The sequence below is a fragment of the Tubulanus polymorphus genome, chromosome 9 (genome assembly GCF_964204645.1).
Source record: "Tubulanus polymorphus chromosome 9, tnTubPoly1.2, whole genome shotgun sequence".
NCBI lineage: Eukaryota > Metazoa > Nemertea > Palaeonemertea > Tubulaniformes > Tubulanidae > Tubulanus > Tubulanus polymorphus.
The window spans coordinates 3,265,843-3,281,743 of record NC_134033.1 but is presented as its reverse complement, the minus strand read 5'-3'; the positions used below and the strand labels follow the sequence as shown (position 1 = coordinate 3,281,743).

The window sequence follows — 15,901 nt, the reverse complement described above, 5'->3', positions numbered from 1 at the left end:
CGACGACGCGCGTTCCGGCGCCGCCGCGTACGACGGCTAACACCCAACCCCGGCGATCGCACGTGCGCGTACGCAACCCTCCGAGGCGACGTGATTCGTTGAATCGATAAAACTCGCCGCGAGGCGCGACGTCGAATTCGAATGATTTTTTTCTTTTACCCGCTAATCACGCGACGAACGGCTCGAGGCCGTTTCGCAAGAACGTCGTTGAAACGCGAAACAACCCCCCGAAGGTGCGCGTCGCGCGCGTTTCCATCTTCTTTACCAGTTTGTGCCAATTAAAAACGTTTAAGAGCGTTAACCCTTTCAGTGCGGCGTATGAATAACTGCGCACTTTGCTAATACATTGCATCGTTGTGCATATATTAATGTTAAATCCTTTCAGTGCGATGTAAGAATCAGTGATGGATTTAGCTAGTACATCGCCTAGCTGTTTATATATTCATTTTTAAACCTTTAGTGCGATGTATGAATCGGTGTTGACTTTGCTAGTACATCGCATTGCAATGTATATGTCGATATTATTTGTGATTGGTTTTATCTCTATTGAAAGATGGCAGCACCTGTCAAACAGTGAAATATTAGTAATAAAGATACACCGCACTGTGGTGTAGACGCACTACAGAAGTATACCCGTCACCAGTGGGGCGGAATTTTTTAAAATTTTCAAACTATCTCCAGCACTTTAGGGTATTGATTAGTGAGCACTCGGAGGGTTAAGAGTCCCAAATCGAGAAAATAACGACAGTTGTAATATACCCTGTAGATTTTAAAGAAAAAACCGAGAATTATGAAGAAGAACGAAAAATCAGTACCGATACAGATCAGTCATTCGTGGATATAAGGAGTTTTCATAGGAGAAAATTTGAGATTCCGAGGAAGCGTCTGCGCCACTTTCGTATCCCAATTACTGCAGACTCCTCCTAAATCGGTATTGTTTATCTTGGTAAACCATTTATTCAAAAGTTTTGTGAGAAAATTTCAACACTCAGTTTCAAATTCGGTAACCATCTAATTGGGTGAACAACAAATCCTGGGTCCGGTTTCATGAGAAAGTTTAAACTTAAATCAGTTAGGTTTGAATTTTTGTCCTCATTCAAAATATGAAGTAACCAATGGCGATTACACTAAAAATTTCTAATAATTTCTGAAAATTGAAAGAGTTTTAACCCTTTCAGTGCTAACTAATCAACACCCTATAGTGCTGGAGATAATTTGAAAATTTTGAAAAATTCCCAACCCTAGTGTGTTGAATAACAGGAATACCGCTATAGTGCGTCTACAAAGCGGCGCGGTGTATCGTTAATTACTAGTATTTCACTATATTTGACAGGTGCTGCCATCTTTCAATAGAGATAAACACTAAATACTAATTACACCAATACACCGCAGTGCGGTGTACTAGCAAAATCCATCACCGATTCATACACCGCACTGCGGTGTAGTGCGGAGTAGATGCACTGAGAGTGTTAAAGGAGTTTCCGTTTCAGGAATTTTGCTCAAATCGAAGGAGTTTCATCCACGTTTAAAAGTATTTTATGTTTTCTGCCATTTTCATTTGAGTCAAACTATCTCGATCAAACCATTTACACTAGGCCTATTTTAGTAAAGTTAGTCCGTTCTTAATCAGTCGAAACCGGGAAATTGGGGCCGATTTAAAATGGACTAAATCGATGTTCACGCGCGTTCTTAAATCAGTTGGTCCGGCTAAACGCAACACTGTGTGATTGACAGGCAAATAAAGGGAAGTTTCTATTCACGGGCCAAGAAATGGTGGACTTATATAATCTCATTATCGATGATTCATTTACGTGTTAGTAGCGCAGTTCCTAATGCAGTTTCTTTAATCGGACCACACCCACAATCGGCCCCCCTGAGGGGCTAGTTTCGTTAACCGGCTAATGCTCGAACCCCGCAGGACATATTTGACATTTTCATGGTTAACAATAGTTAACTGATGTGAGTCATTAGACCCAGTTACAAATGACCCAGCTCCAAGGTGTTGTGAAGGGCTGCCAACACCTCTGAAAATTGCTGAGTTACAAATTGAATTTTCAGTGACATTTCATTGAGATACGAAAGAAAATGTTCAAATTAATCAGTAATTAACTATTAATTAGACTGTCAGTAACACCAGCTATGGGTATCAACTATAACTCAAACTGTTGAAATTGGTTTGTTTTCAAATATTTGACCCTAAAAACAGTCATAATAAACTGGCAACTGTGGGATCGATAAAGAGCAATCTCTGAGTTATTGATTCTGGGGTCAAACTTTCGGAACTACGGTAACTGGGTCCACAACTGTAGAATCGGGCAGAGAACTGTGTCCAGTAACTGTGCAACCGTGTCTAGTAACCTGTGGAACTGGGACCAGAAATGTGGAACTGAGTCTAGAACTGTGAACTGAGTACAGAACTGTGGAACCGGGTCCATTAACTGTGGAAGTGAGCAGAACTATGCAAGTGGATCCAGTATCTGTGGAACTGAGTCCAGTAACTGTGGAACTGAGTCCAGTAACTGTGGAACTGAGTCCAGTAACTGTGGATCTTGGTTCAGTAACTGTGGAACTGAGTCCAATAACTGTGGAACTGGGTCCAGTAACTGTGGAACTTGGTTCTGAGTCCAGTAACTGTAAAACTGAGTCCAGTAACTGTGGAACTTGGTTCTGAGTCCAGTAACTGTAAAACTGAGTCCAGTAACTGTGGAACTTGGTTCTGAGTCCAGTAATCGTGGAAGTGAGTTCAGTAACTGTGGAACTGAGTCCAGTAACTGTGGAACTGAGTCCAGTAACTGTGAAACTGAGTTCAGTAACTGTGTATTGAGTCCAGTAACTGTGGAACTGAGTCCAGTAACTGTGGAACTTGGTTCTGAGTTTTGTTTATCAGAGAGCAGCCATTGATCGTTAATCACAACTTAAAAACAAACAAAAAAATAAATCATCCCGTCAAAGGCGCAATTAATAAATCACAATCGGTGGCACCTGACAAATAAACGCACCACCCGACCACTTTCACCAGGACGTACGCGACCTTGACATCGCAAACAATCTATTAACGAGCTTCGTTTAGAATTAATTGAGATCTGTTGAATATAATACAAGCGTATGTGCGTACATCAAAACCAAACGAGAAAAATCAAAACTTTTTTCTTTCAAATGCGATTTTTTTTTCCAATGTAGTTTTGATTTTAACAAAGATATCAGACAATAACAATATCTATTATGACTGCAGTGAACTGATATTGATCTCTTAGAGTAAACAAATAAAAAACCCATAGTAGATATATAGAAAAGTTTATTTCGAACTGTTTTGGGGTTCCTCCTGAACCCCATCATCAGAGAAAATGATTTTTGTTTGATATCATTCTAATTTCTCTGATTTCAAATTTGTTAACAAGATTTCAACAAAAAAAAATCTTTAGCATAAAATTCTATTCATAGACCTTTTTTATTCATCTACAGTTGAAGCGAATTACGATCTATTCAACTAGATTACCGCTGCGCCAACTCGAAACCATCGTCCGGTTACCGGGGACAAACTATCAATCTACTCAAAAGCTAAATTAACTCGCCCGGCCCTAGAACTGAGACAAACTATCAACTCTGTTCAACAATGGTAGATTCCCCGGAACCATTCACCGCGACTAACTAGCCATTCGCATTGACCAACGCATAGGCACAAACTATCTATTTCATAGGTTAGTTAGTGCCTGGCTTCTTAGGCCGCAAGAAGGATTTACCTAGAGTTTCCATTTGGAGGATAGGTATAAACAATGTGTCTGACTTACTTAGTATGTTAGTCCTTTCAGTGCTGGCTAATTAATACCCTATAGTGCTGAAGATAATTTGAAAATTCTGAAAAATTCCACCCTAGTGTGTTGAATAACGGGAATACCACTATAGTGTGTCTACACCGCGGCGCGGTGTATCGTTAGTTACTAGTATTTCACTATGTTTGACACATGCTGCCATTTTTCAAGAGAGATAATTAGTAATTACTAATTAAATCAATACACCGCAGTGCGGTGTACTAGCAAAATCTATCACTGATTCTTACACCGCACTGCCGTGTAGACACACTGAAAGGGTTAAAGAATGGTTAGAAACTTAAGTGGGTAACTCACCGGACTGTGATTTGGTCAGAAACTGGACTGTGGTTTGGTTAAGACGGTAACTGGACTGAAGGTTTAAATTTTTAACCGGGCAGCTTTTTGGTCAATAACTAGACTGTGGTCAAAAACTTAAATTGGAATGCGGTCTAGTCAGTTACTAGACTCGTCTATGTGAACTGCGGTTTTGGTTACTGGACTAAAATTTAGTCAGTAACCAGACTGCGATCTCAATTAAATAAGCGCACTGCTAATCAGTCAACTGCAGTTTTCCAAGCGCTAACTGTTTTATCAGTAACCAGATTGCAATCTCTATTAAAAGGCCGGACTATTAAGTGGCTGCACTCCTAAATAGTGGACTGCGGTTCTTTAAGCGGTAACTGGACTGCTGTATTATCGGCATCCATAAAATAATAAAGTAAAGCCGTTGTGTTAAGCACAATTTCTGTGGCAGAATTTCGTATCGGAATGTCGGAATCAAAACAACCGATTATTTGAGCGTTAAAATAATACCTCGATTATCGCGACATTTTTTCGGTACGAAACGCGATAAGAAAAACGTTTTAGATAAAACAGCCAAGGTTAATGCAGTACTTAACCCTATCAGTGCTGACTAATCAATACCCTATAATGCTGGAGATAATTTGAAAATTTTGAAAAATTCCATCCTGGTGTGTTGAATAACGGGAATACCACTATAGTGCGTCTACACCGCGGCGCGGTGTATCGTTAGTTACTAATATTTCACTGTTTGACAGGTGCTGCCATCTTTCAATAGAGATAAAAACTAATTACTAATTACATCAATTCACTGCTGTGCGGTGTACTAGCAAAATCTATCACCGATTCGTACTTCCGCACTGTGGTGTAGACGCACTGAAAGGGTTAATTCAGTTTTATATTGAAAATCATTAAACGGCGTAACACAAAATGGCAAAAGTTTGATACTAAACAAGCTTAAGCGGAAATGGTGCACTATAGGCCTATAGAAGGTCACCTAAACATGTAGGCCTAAACAAGATACGTAAAAATTATTCCTTGAAGCTATTTGTAACATCAATAGATATGGGAGGAAGGGAAGGGGTTGGATCATAGAGCGCAGGACGCCCGGTTCAATAGTTGGCAGTTAATTTTGAAAGCCATTTGGTCAGTAACCGGACTGCAGTGTAGTCAGTCAGTACGGGACTGCGGTAACGGGTAATAATCCCGGAAATAGAAAAATCTCTAAGAGGGAATATAGTTTATAAGTATTATACGAGAAGATACACAATATCCGTGTATGATGATGACGAGAGAAATCCCACAATAACGAAGCCAAGATTGAAAAATTCTATATCAGAATGATTGTATTTGAGGAGCGACGTTTCGGCTAACAACTGTTAGCCATCATCAGGCGTACTAACAGTTGTTAGCCGAAATGTCGCTCCTCAAATACAATCATTCTGATAGGCCTATAGAATTTTTCAATCTTGGCTTCGTTATTGCGGGATTTCTCTCGTCATAGTTTATAAGTAATAATAAGATATCTACATAGTATGAATTCCTTGATATTGTTGTAAAAATTTGATTACCTACATTACCGGACTGACATTTAGTCAGTTGACCTATGCGGACTACAGTCCAGTCAGTAACAGGATTGAGGTTTAGTCAGTTGACCTATCCGGACTACAGTCCAGTCAGTAACAGCGGACTACAGTCCAGTCAGTAACAGGACTGAGGTTTAGTCAGTTGACCTATGCGGACTACAGTCCAGTCAGTAACAGGATTGAGGTTTAGTCAGTTGACCTATCCGGACTACAGTCCAGTCAGTAACAGGACTGAGGTTTAGTCAGTTGACCTATGCGGACTACAGTCGAGTCAGTAACAGGATTGAGGTTTAGTCAGTTGACCTATGTGGACTACAGTCCAGTCAGTAACAGGATTGAGGTTTAGTCAGTTGACCTATCCGGACTACAGTCCAGTCAGTAACAGGATTGAGGTTTAGTCAGTAGACCTATCCGGACTACAGATTAGTAATAGTTCTTTGTGTTAAGTCAATATTAAATAAAATCAGTTCATATTAAATGTTTCAACTCCGTGGAATCATATTTTGACCATGAACCAATAAGTCCAGCACTACTCGAATATGCTAGACTGAATTCAAGGTTGCGGCATTAAAAATTCCCTGCCAGCTGTCAACAATAAGATTGCAAGACAGTCTGCCGGGGAAGGGGAATATGGGAGTTGAGTCGGTACTTTCAGCCAGCTGTCTAACCCGGGACAGGACAAGATAGGCCTGGTGGGGGGGGGGGGATTAAAAATGCTATATTCGCCATATGCCCAGACAAGGGGAGAGGGTCTGGCTCTGGGGTAGATATGGCGAGTACAATTTTTAAAATTTGAAAACTAGAATTTCTAAAATTCGAAAATCTTGCCCAGCTGAGGGTTATTTTTTAGTCTCGAAAGATGCTCCAGTATTGATGTCATCATGTCAAAGCAACAACAACAAATAACATATTGATTTGTAGGTAGTTGCTCTGCGCGCAAAGTACAGAGTTGGTCGAACTAGAACACATGTTTGGTTCTACATGGTTTACAAATATTTAACAAGCAGGAGGAATGGGGGTAGAGATAACGATAACGAAAGTCGGGGGTAAAGCCGAGTAGGACTGCGACGGATTCGGTAGACTCTCACTCCTCATCAGAGAGCAGAAATGTAAACAGCAGGCCGGGTTTTAAGACTAATTCGCCGAAACTGGAAACGAAAACGGACTTAAAATATATTCTACCTATTGTAGTCAACACGCTGGTTCGGTCAGCCGACTGGTATCCATCGACGGGTCTTCGTTGCGGGGAAAATTCAGCCAGAAAAATCCTATTTTCACGTCTCGGTTAGAAGATGAAGTTCCGATTGGCGGCCATGTTGAATACCCAATTAGCGCGCGTGGCTCGACGGGTAAAATTTCAATTAACGCCGATTTCCTGGAATTGTCGCCGGTAGTTTCGCGTTTACGGCAAAACGGCTTGTTGGGCCCCCTAAACTCGGGTTTCTTTCGCCCACTATCGAATTATGGCCATTTCAATGCAGTAATTAGAGATTTTTAGACGCGTCTATTCAAGCGTCGTGTTTTTTAAGGTTTTAAATGAAGTCACGTGATCGGGCTGCCTACTACGTCAGCATGTTTGTTTGTTTATATCCGGTGACGTGGCCACGTGGTCGGCGTACAGCTGTCAGATATTATGCAGAGATGAATGAGCGCGCGAAGAAACACAATCCGTAGACATCCGATCGTAATTAGACTTCATAGACGCCGGTTTCTTTCAGATTACTGTGCAAACCTCTTTAATCAGAAAACTTCCTTTTCTTTTTGGGGTATATTAGATGGTGTTTGTTGAAAATGTGAAACTTGTACTGTATTGATGTTATTTTCTAATGCCTGTACGCACAAAAATATCTTTCCGTGAAATAAACTAGAACTTGAACTCCGCGAAACCAGAGTCGATTGTAAATTCTTCAAATAATCCGATTTCTCAAAGAGCCTCCCAGTGGCGGATCAAAAGGGGTCCGGACACTTGCCCTAAAATTTTCAAGTCCCTTAAAATTTCCATCCTCAAGTATTGCGAACTCGATACTCTCTAAACAAAGGTCAAAATTGATATCGAACAAATAAAAATATATCAAAATTCTGTAGTGGCAATTAGCTGTTTTACCAATCCTAGAAGATCTAAAAAATCATTGCGAAAAAACAAATTGCAGAGGGGCTTAGCGAAAAGGGCCTGAATTTCTTGTGGGCATCACCCTTTACGTTGATCCTAGATCCGCCCCTGCTGCCAATTGTAGATCGGTCCGAGCAGACGACTAGTTTAACTTTTTCGAAGGGTCTGAGGTGTCACCAGCGAGCGCCGTGTGGGGATCTGGCCTCCTTCAGAAACATTTTAAAATCAGATTCCTCATTATATAAGATTTAGTAATTCTCGTATATAAAGAATCTCGACAAATTTGTTTTTATTTCATATATTGTTCAGCCTAATCATTTATTTGATTATTTACTGAATACAATTTTGAATTTAAAGCATTTTTTGTTCAAAATCCAACTTTTCACTATAACAACTGGTCCCAGTTCCACGGTGTTCTGAGTTAAGATTTGAGTTCTTAAATTTAAGTCATCTCTGGTTGTGAGACTAATAAATTCTAAATCGGCTCTAGTTAACTCACAACTGCAGAATGGGATCCTGGATCCAGTTCCGCAGTTCTGGTTAAGATGAGTTCATTGTCAATGAGTAAACTCTAAGTCAAATAGATCTTAACTCACAAAACTGAATCCTGTTCTATTATTGTATCCTGTTTTTCAAACTCTTCAACAAAAATAATTCTCAAATAATGAACAAAGATTTATTTTAACGAAACATTTAAATGCACTTTCACTGAAATAACCAGTTTCATACAAATCACATCAGATTAAGAGCTTCGGTAACCGAATCCTGCCTACCATCATTATCAGATTCAGATCAGATTTGGCTATTTTGTTGATCGGATTTAATCTTATTATCAGCCTCAGTTACCATAGCAACCTGCTGATTAACATTATGTAGCTCAGAGTTTATCTGGGAATCAGTTTCCATGGTAACCAAATTGCTTTGATCCTCACAGTTTGTCTCTACTTCAGTAACCATGGCAACCTGCTTATCAATATTGTCCTCTCGAGTATCTACCTTGGATTCGGTAACTATGGCAACACGATTATCAATATCATCCTGCTGTTGATTGCATATCTCGGATTCAGTCACCATGGTTACTGAATCCAGTGCATCATTGTGATCACGTTGTTGACGATGTATCTCGGATTCAGTTGTCACGGTTACTGAATCCAGTGCATCATTGTGATCACGTTGTTGACGATGTATCTCGGATTCAGTCGTCGCGGTAACTGAATCCTGCTTATCGACATTGTTGTTATCAGTCGGTGTCTGGTTCGACGAGTTTGGAACTTTGTCGAAAAAGTTATTTTTCACGATGTAATGAACGCACTGTAACATGACGTTACGTTCGTGTCGGATCTCATTGGCTAACAGCTGGAAATAGACGAAAACAAGAATTCAAATTTTAGTTAGAAAAAAAAATCTAAATTTCATTAAGAAAATTTTTTACAACATTTTATTTGGAAAAAGAAATTAGAATTTTATTTAGGAAAAAAAAAAAAATTAATTTCACTAATTTTGTTCGTTGGAAAAGTTCCTATCAGGGTAGGGCTTATCAAGGAGTTTTAAAGGAGAAAATTTCATATATCAAGGGAGTGTTCGGCATCGCTCTCTGCAGACTCCTCCCAACGTCTGCCCCGCCGATCGCTAATTTTTCAAAAGAATGAACTCACTTTTTCGAGTAACGTCGGTTTACGTATTTTCTTCCACGCCGGTTCCTGTTCGTGATTATTATTATTATTTCGTTCGTTCTTTCGTTTGCTGCGTCTGCACTTGTTTTTACGTCTGCCTTTGGGATGGTGATCGGCGTTTTTCGCGTCCGCCGCTTCGTCCGTCTGCTCGGTATCGCGTCGCGTCGTTTCGATCTCGACGTCCGCGCCAGTTTTCGATATTCCGACTTCTACGTTTTCGTCTTCATCGCTGCCGTCCGATTCGTACAACGAAATCAACGAACTTAAAGCACCACCTATCGACTTGATAGGTACGGGTATTTCAGATTTGACGACTGCTTTGTGCTCTACGGATGAAACAGAAACATCAAATACAAAACTAACATTTCAAACATTTTTCCACCCAAAAATTAGGCTAAACAAAAATGATACCTTGTTTCTCCGCAGCGGCCGGGTCATTTTTGTAAAATATGATAAAATTTATAAACAGTTCATTTCTATAGCGGCCGGGTCTGTTATGGTAAAATTGATCACGATTTAAAAAAAAGTAATGTATAGGGTAGATAGGCGGCCGGTACGGGTCAACATTTAAGCTCAGCAGAGCGGAGAAACAACTAATCAATTTTTTTTAGCCTTAGTCATGGAAGTTTTCTTAAGTGCCCAAATGAATAGGCTTCAAGTTTTATATATTCCAGTGTTCTCCACAGCAGCCACCCCTTTCATTTTTACATCCATCCTTCTGAAAGTCAGCCACCCCTTATGAAATATCTGCCGACCCTACCAGAGTGGATGTTAATATTCTATCATTGCTCATATCTGCTTTGAAATATATTGAGCTAATGTGACAAATATACGAAAATTTAGCATAATTCTCTGCACTTTTGGGGGTTCAAAAGCCCCGCTACTTCAGCAGCGGCCATGTCATACTTAACGATGGATGCAGCCCTTTTAAAATTTTAGCACTGAATTCTCGTAAGTTTGTTGACAGTGTCTTAAATCAGTGAACTTCATTTTTCTGCTAGGTTTAACTACTATTTCTAAAATCAGAACAGCAGGCTAAATTTACATACAAGGACGTTGAAAATATGCAAAATATTGCGATATGCCTTTACCTTCATTCTTAGTCAGTAAATAAGACAATGGATCTCCGTCCGGTTGCTGGTGTTCCATTTCAGTAATAGGTGGCACCGCTGTTTTTTTAGTAATCGCTAACTCTGCTGTTGTTGTTGGATCAGTTCGTTGTTGACCTCGACAGCCCCGACCTTGCCCGCGACCTCCTCTCCCCCGGCCGCGTCCGCGCATTTTACTGAAATCCTTATTTTCGACCACTTCGCCCCGCGCGATTCTTTCCTGTTCCAATTTCTTTTTCCGTTCGACGTTCTCTTTCGTCGGGTAATTTCTACAACAAAATCGAAAGATTGATTCGAAATCTCATTCAAATGATGAACATTAACCCTTTCCCGACCTTTCCCTACAACTGCCGGGTTACAACCAGTTTCAGAAATAAACTCACTTCCTTCGTTCTGCCCTCCATTTTTCGATGTCTTCTGCTGACTCCAATTTCCAAATCTTCTTCGCGAATCCAGTTTTATGTTGCTATCAAAAGAAAGAGAAAATTTGGTTCCTTTTCAAAAATTATGCCAGCCCATTTTGGAGGCTGGTAGCAATTGTTCCCTTGTTGGCCTCTGACACTACCTGAATGAAATTCCTTGATCTCCCACTAGGGGTGCCATGATTTCAGGTAAATTTATATTACTTACCCATTGATGATGTAATTTGACCAGTTTTGGCGCCGCCGTGTACATACAGCCATCAATGCTACACTGAAAGTATCAATGAAGCCTATATTTTAAAAAAGATATGAATAAAATCTTTTTTAAGTTCTTCATACTTGCGAGAATCCTCGGAGAAAATGTTGGCAAGGGAAATCTCAATTTGAGATTAGGGGTGCATAGTGTATTTTGACAAAATACACTATCCTGCAGTCCTATTTAACCTAAAAATGAAGTTTCCGAAATGAGCAAAATCATTGTAAATATTAGAAACAAACGAAAGACCGCACTGCAGGGTAGATACAATACACTGCACTGCAGGGTATATACAATGTGCCCATTATACATCGCAATGTGGTGGAATTTTTAGAATTCTGAAATTATGTCCAGCATTTTAGGGGTGGACCCGGGGGGCCTCGTACAAGTACATCAAATTTATGCCCTTTTTCATTTTGTCAACAAACAGAAAATTGGAGCAATTCAATGCAGGATTACGCCTAATACTGGTATTACCTTTGACTTTTGTGGACATCGAAATGCCCTTTTGGGATATTTGACAAGTCCTTCAAAATTGGCCTCTGCCTCCATTGAAAGGGTTGAGTAAAAAAGTTAATCTATTTCGTAAAGATCTTCGCTACCTTGACATGTTGATCGCAGTGTTCTTTATATTTATCTTCTTGTTTGAATCCGCGATCGCACGTCTCGCAGAAATAATCGGCGTCTTCAGTCGTTGTTGAATCCGGCGCTTTCTGCAAAACAATTCAACGAAACCATTTGAATTATTCACGAATTTCGGTCATATTTATACAAGGTCCCTACAGATCAGTCATTCCTGAATATACAGGGTCCCTACTGATCGGTCATTCCTGAATATACAGGGTCCTTACAGATCAGTGATTCCTGGATATAAGGAGTTTTCAAGGAGAATATTTTAAATTTCATGCAAGCGTCTGCATCACTTTCATACCCCAATTACTATAGACTCCTTCCTCCTAAATCAGTACTGTTAATCTTGGTTAACCGTTAATTCAGTGGTTTTATATTTAGTTTCATCCTATATACACAATTGAACTCAGTAACCGTCTAATTGGGTAAAATCAAATCCTGGTCCCAACTGTACTGATTTAGGTGTCTATTCCTCAAAATTAGGAAAAGTAGGTTATTCTTGTGAAGTGTTCGGACTTTGTGAAAAAAAGGACACGCAACAAGAGGATTTAGCAAGAATGCTAAATCTGTATGAAGAAAATGTTGGTTTTTATGTCAGGATGCAACCCCTGCTAGAGACATTTACCAAACATAAAGCCTTATCGAGTCTCGACATACCAACCATATATAAGCCGATATGCGAGTTGGAACTTGCTAAAGATGAACAAGAATATATTCATAGATATAGTTTTGAAAATAACAAGCTTCATATTCCTTATAGTTCAGAAGCGTTTGCTGTATAATTTAGAATAGGCCTGTGATCAACTCGCGCCTCTGGGCATGACAGAATATAACATCGCGCAGTCGCCTTACAAATTACTACCTGCTGCCGAAAATAGGCAGGTATACTGACTGACGTCGACAAGTTTATGCGGGTGAGATATTTCATAGAGGAAAGTTGCAATGGGCGCGAGGAGCTGTTAGACGAATGATGGCTGACTCAAACACTACCGTTCTGTCGACTATTACCACGACAAGACGCGTCTATCACGGAGTTTGCGATTGGGCTCAGGCTAATCTGCCAATCCAATTAAAACATGAAATCAGCGTTTATCTGTACATCTTTTTCTACGGACCGGCCACGATATCGGGCGTCGTTTTGAACGCCACGACGATTCTGGTCTTGAAAAAGATGAACAAGGATATCTACTATCTACTGAAAGTTCTCGCGATTTTCGACATATGTTACTCGTCGAGCGTGTTCGTCATGTATCCTCTACGCGCGATTCACCTCTACGTACATCTAGGCGACACCGTTTTACGTATGGACGACTGGCATTTCGGCCACGAATTCATAAGAGCGGCGATGGGACCGTTTTACATGTTCCAACTGATCAGAAACTGGTGCGTTATTCTCATCAGTTTGGAACGACTCGTAATTACGCTTTTCCCGTTGAAATCGCGAGTGTTCTGGACGCGGAAAGTCGTCAATTGCGTTATAAGCTTGTTGACCGTTTTCGGTTTTTTGTCTTTCTTGCCGTCGTTTATCGTCGACCGCCCGCTCGTGCCGCGGCGCTGTATTCACCATTCCCCCACTCTCGGGCTAGGCGGGTTTTACCCATTCTTCGATCCTATTTTCGGTCAATGGAAAGCTCGAATGGAGGGCTGGCAGGGCACCGTAATCAACATCATCACTCCGATGATCGCCTTGATCACCGTCAACGTCATTTTGATCGTCGCTTTGATCGCGATCAAGTATTCGCGAATCGGTAGAAGTCGTTCGGCGGCGATGAAGAATCAAACTTCCGACACGTTAGAGTTGCGCGCGTTGCGGATGTCGTTCGCCCTCGTCGCGGTATTCGTCAGTTGTGAATCGTTGCTGTTTATCGAAAGAATGCAGGGCGCGGGTTTCGCTATACCGGCAACTACTATAGGTGATCTAAATCATTTCGAGACGCGAATCGTACAGCGGAAAATCGCCATCGGTCTGACCGTGGTCGATTCGTGTATGAACTTTCTAGTCTATTGTTTATCTAACAGTAAATTCAGACTCGGCGTCGTTCAGTTATCGGCGCAAAAATGTAAACCCTGCCACGCTTGAAAAACATACGCGGACACTCACAAGCGACGCACGAACCGGGCGCAGTTCTACGACTAGTGAACAAGTTTAAGTTACATTTAAAAGCGATTTAATTCGCATTTCATAGTAGTCAGAGGTGCGCCTGGACATCCCACATGGACGTACAGCCTTCATGGCTCTGTCCAGGTCCCCGTCATCGATGCTTGTTCTTAATAGATATTATATTAAATGAAGTATCATGTAAATATGAATTTTGATGACGAAATGAATATTGATAGTAATAATAAAAGTGTGCAAAAATCGATACAGAGAACATCGATGTCTTTTTCGACAGCGCACGAAAAACTTACTTTATCGAATTTTTTATGGACCTCGGCCACACCATGAGTCAAAAGACAAAAAGGAGAACAGAGTAAGAGAAAATTGAGCGGTACTTGAACCCGGGCGACGATTTGCAAGTGCAACGTCTTCCCGCTAGACCACCGAGGCTTTTTTGGATTCTATAGAATGTTTTAACTACGTATAACAATCTATCTAAACCTGGGATGAAATGCAAGATTCTGAAATTTTTGCATTTCTTCACGCGCGTAAACAAAACATGGTTTTTCAACTAGTAACATATAATGCCCCTTTCAAAGTATGTTCATAGCACGTCAGCATGTCCCTTCATGAATGCTTAAGGCAGCACTGTAACAAATTTAACCTGGGTATATATGAATGACAGTAGACTAAAGCCGGGGGTAGGTCGGCCTTGCGACGCAATCGTCGCGTTGCGTCACAAGTGGCCGCGCAAGTCAGTTGCGACGCGATTGTCAGCGACTGTGTGCGACTAGTTGCTCCCAGTCGCAAGCGCGCGTAGATCGGTTGCGACGGTCGCGTCGCAGAAAGTAGAACATGTGCGACTCATTGCGACTGGCGTCGCTGGCAGTCGCAAGGTAGGTCGGTTGGTCGTTGCGACGCGACCGTCGCTGGCGGTCGCAGTGAGTCGCAAGCCGACCTACGCCCACCTTAAGTCTAGGGTCAAAGCAGAGCCCAAAGATAGTACGAAAAAAGAGGTTTTAAGGAAAACTACATTAAGGTTTTCTGATGAAAGATTTCATATGCCGGCAGTTTTGGAAATGAAACTTTTTCATACAAAAATAGAATTTTTTAGAAATTTTCTCATTTTTCAAAACAATTTTCACACGCATCTCATCCATGCACCCTAACCCTATGGAACACAACGGTGTTGGAACTGGGTTTTTTTTTTCTTTCTATACCATGTTTTCGACAAAATAAGTAAATTCGCCACGGCAATGTATTCCTGTGAAAAATTGGCCGCGACAATCAAACCTTCATTCCAACACGCCTGGAGCACCCCCTCCAAAACCCTTACCCTGAATAACAGTTTTGTTGTTGCCAAAATAACGTTTATTTAAATATCGCTGCATCGGCAGAATATTCTAAAATGACCATTATCAATTAATTTCTACGAATTACCTATTCTGAAATAATAATTTTTAAAAATTTTTGTACTTAAGTTCAAAATCTACCTTCTGGCCCGGCGGGTTTCCAGCTCCTCTGCGATTTCCTCCGCGATGATTACCACCACGACTTCTTCCATAGAACCCGGACGGTCGAGGACCTCTATGCCGTGGACCATACTCGTACGGAGGCCTGTAACCGCTAGGGGGCACTGGTGGTGGCCACTGATTCATCGATGATATCGGAATTCCGAATTCTTGTTGCGGCGGTGCGAACTGCGGCCGCATCGGGCGATAGCAACCCCCGATCATCGGTCCCGGGGGTCGATTGAAACCCCCTCTGAAACCGGGGCCATAATCTGGGGGCGGCCACGAGCCCTGGGGTCCGTAATAACGAGGGGGACCGTGTTGTTGCATTTCACGCACGTGTGTTTTCAAACCCGGAAGTAAATAAACCGAACTCTCGTCGCGGAGCACCGCCTAG

The 15,901-nt window shown here is 41.2% G+C and overlaps 2 protein-coding genes across 3 annotated transcripts in view; both read right to left on the bottom strand.

Annotated features, from left to right (window-relative positions):
* The window catches only part of LOC141910868 (fibronectin type-III domain-containing protein 3A-like), an 86,972-nt gene extending 79,971 nt beyond the window's left edge, over nt 1–7,001 (bottom strand). For both annotated transcript variants that reach the window (XM_074801729.1, XM_074801728.1), the window contains exon 1: nt 6,878–7,001. The gene's annotated coding sequence lies outside the window, so the exon portion shown is untranslated. The remainder of the gene's footprint in view (nt 1–6,877) is intronic.
* A 1,157-nt stretch (nt 7,002–8,158) lies between these two features.
* LOC141910885 (FMR1-interacting protein NUFIP1-like) lies at nt 8,159–15,883 on the bottom strand. The gene is made up of 7 exons (XM_074801746.1): nt 15,487–15,883; nt 11,868–11,978; nt 11,218–11,280; nt 10,971–11,053; nt 10,570–10,856; nt 9,461–9,804; nt 8,159–9,161 (listed from the first exon to the last, which is right to left on the bottom strand). The coding sequence occupies exons 1-7, from the start codon at nt 15,832–15,834 to the stop codon at nt 8,598–8,600; spliced, it is 1,800 nt and encodes a 599-aa protein (XP_074657847.1). The 5' UTR covers nt 15,835–15,883; the 3' UTR covers nt 8,159–8,597.
* Between the last annotated feature and the right edge of the window lie 18 nt (nt 15,884–15,901).

Excerpts from the sequence above, each read along its gene's own strand:
- LOC141910885 (XM_074801746.1), bottom strand. The coding sequence starts at position 15,834 with ATGCAACAACACGGTCCCCCTCGTTATTACGGACCCCAGGGCTCGTGG. Across the intron at positions 11,979-15,486 it reads GAAACCCGCCGGGCCAGAAG|AAAGCGCCGGATTCAACAAC; the intron begins GTAGATTTTGAA and ends ATTGTTTTGCAG. Across the intron at positions 11,281-11,867 it reads ACTGCGATCAACATGTCAAG|TGTAGCATTGATGGCTGTAT; the intron begins GTAGCGAAGATC and ends TGATACTTTCAG.